At 40.4% G+C, this 7,829-nt stretch overlaps 1 protein-coding gene across 1 annotated transcript; it reads left to right on the top strand.

Annotated features, from left to right (window-relative positions):
• Positions 1-2,540, top strand: RPL37A (ribosomal protein L37a). The gene is made up of 4 exons (XM_016156702.2): positions 1-126; positions 507-635; positions 1,204-1,286; positions 2,413-2,540. Exons 1-4 carry the CDS (start codon positions 124-126, stop codon positions 2,474-2,476), a joined length of 279 nt encoding a protein of 92 aa, XP_016012188.1. The 5' UTR covers positions 1-123; the 3' UTR covers positions 2,477-2,540.
• Positions 2,541-7,829: the final 5,289 nt, after the last annotated feature.

Below are 7,829 nucleotides of genomic sequence, written 5' to 3'. Positions count from 1 at the left end.
CTCCGAACCATAGAGCTCAAATCCTAGCTGGGCCACTCGTTCGCCACTTCCGCTCGTCCGCCTAAAACCGCGCCTGCGCAGTGTGCTGCTTCCTCTGTGAGTTCCGACTTAGGTGGCGGCGACATGGTGAGTGCTGGTCCTGGTGAGGCCTAGGTATCTATCCGCCCGCATCTGTTGTTCTGTTGCTTTCTTCGCCCTCACCCACCTCTGCTCGCGCGCGCCTTTCTGTATCCTCGGCCTCCGTGCCTTCGCCGCTCCTCTCGGATGCGGACTGCGGCGGAGGGGCGGGGCGGCTTGGTGGGATCTGGCCCATTCGGGCCAGGTTAACAGGCAGCCTTTGGGGAACCGGACTCGCCTTGGCCCTGGTTTCACCGGGATGGAATGGGGAGAGCTGGATCCAGGCAGGGGCTGGGTGGATGGAAAATGGTTACGGAAGCGCCGGGACTTGGTGTGCCTGGGAGGTCTCCGTTCCTGGGTCTTAATATCGCTGGTTTCTCTCTTAACAGGCTAAACGCACCAAGAAGGTCGGTATCGTTGGTAAATACGGGACCCGTTATGGCGCTTCCCTCAGGAAAATGGTGAAGAAAATTGAAATCAGCCAGCATGCCAAGTACACTTGCTCCTTCTGTGGCAAAGTAAGATAGTCTCTATTGTGGGGAGTGGGCGGGGGGCGGGAGCGAAGATATCCTTCCATAATGAGGCCTCTAAGAAGTTTGGTAAACAGGTACTGGTTCGAAGTTGTTGAGTATTTATAATTGCACATACTGCTGATGAGTTGTGGGATGATGGTGTTAATTTCAGACTTTGTAAAACATTTTTCGTTAAAAAAAAAAAAATTGGAAACTAAGGGGTATAACCTTATTTGACAAAGAGCACTGGCTGAGGCCAAACCTGTATTATGGGAAATGACTCTTGTCACTTTTGTGTACCGGTATTGCTAGATGACTTCATTCAATATATGCTTGCAAAATACTGTGCTACAGCAATTTTTTTTTTTCTTTTGGAGAGGGGTCTTTCACATCTCTGGCAGTATCACCATGACGAATGCAAATTTTGCATTGGAGAACTTTGGGGTATTAGAACCACAACATAATCTCATAAAACATGTCAACTTTAGTTATCTAGTGTAAGTTAGACTACAGCATGTTCGTCAGGTAAAAGGCTTATATTTGGTTCATAGGGAAAATTGATTGTGTTTTACAGACCAAGATGAAGAGAAGAGCTGTGGGGATCTGGCACTGTGGATCCTGCATGAAAACGGTAGCTGGTGGTGCCTGGACCTACAAGTGAGTTCATTCTTTTGTGGTATTTTGGAAGCATGTGGATCATGTCGCTTTCCAGCTTTAATGTTGTATGGGCTAGTTTTAACTCTACAAGACTGAGAAAGTAGGAATGCTTTTGTATTTTCAGGACTCGAGAGTGAATTTTCAGTTATTCAAAGAATAGAAAGGAAACTGCCAAGATAAAGTCTACGTTGCTTTAGAATTTTATAGTTTAGGAGCATCGTTATGAATGTTGGCATGATATTGTAGAGATTCGTTAGTGGGACTGAGTCTGTACTGAACCTTGACTTGGCATTGCAAGCTACTTTCATAAAAAGAGGTCAGTTAGTTTATTCCTGTATGTGGAAACTTGAGGCCATGTGAACCACCACACCTTTGCTATTCTAAATAGTATTGGACCTCAAGCTTCGTGTTCTGGATGAGAGCCAGGTAATAATTGCTGAGATTAACCTCTTTATAGTGGTTATAGATTGGGTCACCTCTTAATGTTCATCCATTTCTGTAAGTCAAAGCCTCTAGTCTTGGAGTTCATTGCTGACTCTGAAGGCTGAGGCATTCTTCTGGCCGGTGTTTACATTGCGCTATCCTATATACTAGCCATACACATGTAAAATGATTTGGCTAGTGTGGTTGAAAACTTGAATTTTTAATTAAATTTAAAACTGAAGCACTGTAAAACATTGGAAAATGTATTATCATGAATATATAGATATATGCGCCTCTGTAGGGTTTTATGAGGGCAGAAGGGAAAAAACAGACTGGGGTGCTCTCTTGGTTGTGATAGTAAAATGAATTAGCATTCATATACTTAATGTATGAGGAGGAATGGTGGTTTTTCAGGTACACATCCTGAATCTCAAAACTTTCGTAGTCACGTTTCTTCTGACATTTTTTTCATCCCCTTTTAATGGGTCAGCCTCTTGCAACCATTTCTCTATTAATTTTTTTTATGCTCTGTTGTCTGAGAAATCAGATACATGAGCTTGCCTGTCTAATTCTGCAAGAGCCTGACATGTCTCTAAAAGGATGCCAGCATTAAGATTATAATTTAAAAAGGAGGCAGATGTTCAATCATTTCATGTGTTAACATAGTTAATTATGTTGGAACCAAATTTGTGTTTCTTTCCAGCACCACTTCTGCCGTCACAGTAAAGTCTGCCATCAGAAGACTGAAGGAATTGAAAGACCAGTAGAAGCTCCACAATTTGAAATATCGCTAGCCTGTAATAAATGGGTTAATTTATGCAACAAAGTTAACTTTAGTTTCTTAATTTTATTAATCAGACATTCTGGGTTGCATTGCAATGATTTTACTTTCTCAACAAAGACTTGGAAAAGCAAATCTTCCTAATTTTTCAGTAGCCAAATAATAGGTGACATATTAACAGGTTAGGTATGTGTCTTAGCTAAGTCTTTTTTTTTTTTTTGCCAGTTTAACTTGGCGAAACATTGGTTCGAATTGTGCACTTTTATTTTTAAATCACATTTAATTTTTAAATGTTTCTAAAGGTAGGATAACACATACTTCCTCTTGGTTTTTGGTCAGACCATGTATCAGCATCTTCAGAAAACAATTAGAATTTCAGAACAGACTTTGCAAATATCTACATCATTTTTCAGTTTTTTATACGCATGGATTCACAGGATTGAATTATTTAAGTTGCTATATATGTCACACTAATAAATGAAGTTCCTTGGAGGTATTTAAAGAGTTGTAAAAGTTGAGATGATAAACCTTCATCACCTTTATTCAGTCCACATAATTGTCTGCCAGTTTTTCTATACTTTGGCACATTTCTGGCCTTAAATATTCTATAAAGTCTATGCACGGATTTTCGCTTTCCCATTAGCATTGGCTCTAGCGCACACATTGTCAAAGTAACACCCTGTGCCAAGCTCTTATTACACCAGTAGTAGTAACTGTAGGGTTTTTCATTTGAGTTATTGTTTCTCCTAACACTTGTTCACTATCATATATATCCCCAGTACCCAGGATAATTCCTGTACATAGTCGATTTAAATGTGTCATGAGTAAATGTGGGTCTTAGTTTTGTAACAAAATGGTGCTGATTTTGTACCGTGAAACATCAGTAAGTACTGGTAGTCAATAGGAGAAGGACCAGGGTTGACAATCAGGATTGTAGAAATGTTTGACAGGTCTTCAGGAATCTCCAGGTGAATAGCAAGATTTCCCTTCAGCCTAGGGTTTTGGATAAGCATTAGGTGGCTGTGGTTAAGAGGTATCAATTCAGCCAAACTGTGTAGGCGGTTGTGTGGTGTAGGTTAAGTTAATTAACCTCTCTGCTAAGTTTCCTGAGCAATGCCTGGTGGTAGGATAGAGTTTATTATAGGAGCTGAGATACTAATTTGGAGTCTTACTTGAAAGCTTTTGTGTTGCTAGGAATTTGATTCTGTAGGCAATAGAGAACCATTAGAATTTTTTAAGCAGTGAGGTAATTAACATTTACACCTAAATATTCCAAGCACTGAGTAGCATTTAATCCCACAACTTTTTGAAGTGTAGATAATATCCCTGTTTACACATGAGGAAGTTATGAAACTTGGGAATGTTGGAACTGAGCTTCTAACTCATGTGTTCTTGGCTCCAGAGCTGATAATCCTAGACACTGTATATTGCTTTATTTAATATGTTTTTTATGATAGTTGAAGAGGAGTGGGTAGGGGACGAAGACACCAGCTAAAAGGCTGTCAAAATAGTAAATATTTTTGTGGCTGTGGAAATAATGACTTTCTCAAGGTTTACAGGAGGCAGCTGATGGACTTAGGGTTGAAAATTAGGTTTTTGGCTCCTACTCCCATGTTTTTCCCACTTCACTATGCTGCCTTATATTTTATCAGCTCAGAGTGTGTTCCTCCTTAATCTGTCTCATAGACTAAAGATTCCCACTTTTATTAGAAAAGCAACCTTACTCCCTGGCTTGTTTTCATGGTGATTTTCTGAGCCTTTGATTTAATTCATATAATTGACTTTGCATCAGGGTATAACGTGTTCTTCACTTGATTGTAAGTTTATATCATTGTACCCTAAATATTTGTGTGCTCTGATAAATAAGTAGCCAGAAAGCTAAAATGGGCACCTTTAATTGCAAGTTTTATTTGGATGTGGAGATGGGGGATAGGGGCAGTTAAGCTTGTGTTAAAGGATTAATGAGTGAGAAGGATTAGGAACCAAGTTCTGGAACCAAGAACAAGCTGAGGAAAGTATGTTGGGATGACCCAACTAAGTCTGAAATAATACATCTGCAGCAGCAATTTTGAAATGTAGCAACCAGAACCAAGAAGTCTGTACAAAGTTAACATTTCTTTATGGTTTCTTCCTCTGGAAAGCCAAGAGCCATTTTATTGTGGGTGTGTTGCGCCAAAATTCAACAGGGAAAGGAAATTTTGATTATGTTTTGGATACACAGAACGAGTCAAGGGTCAAATTGGTGTCATGCCACAGTCCATCCTGTAGGCTAGGGCCTTTGAGGGTAGTGTCAGAAGAGGGTAGTATGACTAACACTGAAAACACATAAGTATTTTCGTGAGCTCAGCTAATGAAGCTAGTGACTGGTCAGGTTTACTAAATTTCGGAACTTCAGGTTCCTCATCTGGCAAGGGTTCTATTAGTTTTTCCCTTAAACAACACATTAGATAAATTTGGTTTCATAACATGGCCACTAACGGGGACCCAGGTTGGTTAAAGCACTGGTTCTTTGAGAGGGGAAAGGTACTAATCTTGGAGATGCTGGTTCTAGTTTTCAGTGGGGGTGTTAGGCCAAAGGAGAGAATCAGGAGCGAAACTGCCTTTTAACAAAGGATGGGTTATGATGTTGGGGAAGGAGGAACAGATGTGAGGTTCTAGCAGTGGAAGTTTTTTTAAAGATAGGAGCTAAAGCAAGATTTCTAGTAATAGCACCAGCATACCCTGTGTGCACATGTATAAATGACCACGTGACATGTCCATAACGGAGCACTGTGGTTCGAATTTCTTCGGGCTCTTGTGATAGTCCTTATAAGGGGGAATGTTTATTTTGCCTTCCTTTTTTTTTTTTTTTTTTTGCATCTAATCTGCTTGTGCTGTTTGTGTTGTCTGCATGAGGTTGTTGTGTAGACCTATATGTTATGAGTTAAATTCTGCCACATTTGTGCTGAAGATCAAGCAATAACTTTTCTAAGTGCTTTACATAAGTATTTTAATCTAATTGTAGGTTGCATAGGCACTCTTTAGCTTACTCCAGGCTGTGGAGAAAATATTACGAGTTGGCTGCATTTACACAGGAAGCATAAAAGGATTACCCCCAAGCACTGTGGGAAAAGGGATGGACAGTGGAACCAATCAGTTCTATTCAAAGAATTTGAATCAATACAGGAGCTGCGTATTACACTAAGGCAGAGCACTAAGCTTTGGAAAAAGTTTGTGAACTCCTTCCAAGATCACAGAACTACCCCATTTTCTGTTTCAGCTAGAGTTTTTTTGGTTGCATGAGATAGAGACTAAAGCCAAATAAAGCAGAAAAGATTTATTGGAGGGTAATAGAGTACTTCACAGGATAAAAATTTAGGTTTGTAAGGGGAAGAAACAGCATCTTCACAGAAGAGCAGAGAGACTGTTCCTTTAAGGGATCCTCAGTGGGATCAGATCTGTTCTAATGTCCTTTTGACACTTCAGGAACCAAAAACCTGAAGAGAATATCTAGTTGGCTTAATTGGAGTTAATTTCCATCCCTTGGCACCTTAGTCTTACCAAGACTACACATGACCAGAAAAATCGCCAGAAGAAATCAGAAATTGGCTATAATTTTAGGAGTGCAAATGTCCTTAATGTGAAAATTGAATTGTTTGGATTGTATTTTTTCTTTTAGAAATCACCAATTTAAAAGTAACACTTCTTGCATTTTGTGCTCAAACCTCGCAGATTCACAATTTATGGAAGAATATTATAACATGGCCACAAGTACACACTGTATATTGTTCCCCAACTTTTAAACCTGGAAACATGAGGCCGTTGACCATGGTCAGAGTAGGAACTTCTGGAGGTCAAATGATAGGCAATATCTTGGATTGAGTGATCAGTGGATAATGTATAATGATGACTCCCATCCTATTACCCCATTACCAGAATATAGGATTAGACTAGATATCCTTAGTAACTGGTTAAGTACCTTCATTTGTCTCTTGGCTAATCAAAGGAGGAATGTTAGGTTTGGAAAGGTCAAGTGCAAACCTCTAGAATTGTACCCCCGCCCTGCCAGCTCACACACCAAGGTAGAGAAACGAATCCCTGAAGAATCCTAGATTAATGGTACCATCAAACATTATCATGAGCAGTGGTCCCATGATCATAACCAGTTTAGCTATTCTAAATATAGTTCTGTATTGTAAGATCAACACATTTGGCCTTGACATGGTTCTGTTAACCTAGTAAATGTTTTTTCTGCTCATCGCCGTCTGCTGAATCATCAAATTTAGTTTACGGGAACTTACTTTCACTGCTTTACTTTAGCGCTATCAACTCATATTTTCTGTCATAATCCTGAAGGTTCTTGATATCTTACAGGTCATTTTGATCCATTACACTAACGACATAGTAACTGGACTAAGTATAAGCATATGCTCCTACTGCCTCACTGTTTCTCCTTTAATTCAGATGGCCTCATTGGGGTGTTCCCTGTGTCACCCAATGGGAGGAGAAAATAATGGGTGGATGCACATACTGCTGGCATTAGCTAAAAGTGGACAGAGGTAGCCCTGGAAGACAGTGAAGGGAAATCCTCCCAGTGGGCAGAACTTAAGGTAATGTCTACTTTGCTATAAGATAGATGGCTTAGAGTATAGATTTTTTTACTGATTCATGGGCAGTGGCTAATGGGTTAGCCAGCTGGTCAAAGAGCTGGAAAGAAGAATCAAAGATTGATGACAAGGACATTGCAAGGACAGATGGGTAGAATTCTTAGAATGAGTATAGAGTAGATACTTATATCCCACGCAGATGCCCGCCAGCAAGCATGCACTGAGTATTGCTCTCTTAAACCAGGTAAAGTAACCCATTCTGTGAGTGTCAGCTAGTTTTCCCAGCCACTACCATAGATAGACCCATGAACAAAACCACGATAGCAGAGATTGAGCCTGTGTATGAGCTCAAAAAGATAGACCTCCCCTTACCAAGGATGACCTGGCTATTGCCTCTGCAAGAGAGGCCAATGCTAAGTTCTATTATGACACCATTTCTTAGGGGTACCATTTAGCCAAGTGATTATTAAGATACCTTCCATCATGTAAAGGACATTAGTTTGTCGTCTTAGGGAGTGTGAATTTGTCTCTTGCCTATAATGTGTCTGCCAGTATCTCCATATAGGACCTTACAGAATGCCTTGTCCATCACTGATATCTCATACACTAGGGATCCCCAGGCCCCTGGCTGCAGACCAGTACTGGTCCATGACTTGTTAGGAACCAGGCTGCACAGCAGGAAGTGAGCAGCAGGTAAACAAAGCTTCCTCTGTATTTGCAGCCACTCTCTAGCACTAACATCACCACCTCAGC

This window comes from Rousettus aegyptiacus, unplaced genomic scaffold (assembly GCF_014176215.1).
Source record: "Rousettus aegyptiacus isolate mRouAeg1 unplaced genomic scaffold, mRouAeg1.p scaffold_m13_p_2, whole genome shotgun sequence".
Taxonomy (NCBI): Eukaryota; Metazoa; Chordata; class Mammalia; order Chiroptera; family Pteropodidae; genus Rousettus; species Rousettus aegyptiacus.
This window is presented reverse-complemented; position numbering and strand designations above follow the sequence as displayed.

Coding starts and splice junctions, on each gene's coding strand:
- RPL37A (XM_016156702.2), top strand. Junction 636..1,203: donor CTTGCTCCTTCTGTGGCAAA/GTAAGATAGTCT, acceptor TGTGTTTTACAG/ACCAAGATGAAGAGAAGAGC. Junction 1,287..2,412: donor GGTGGTGCCTGGACCTACAA/GTGAGTTCATTC, acceptor GTTTCTTTCCAG/CACCACTTCTGCCGTCACAG.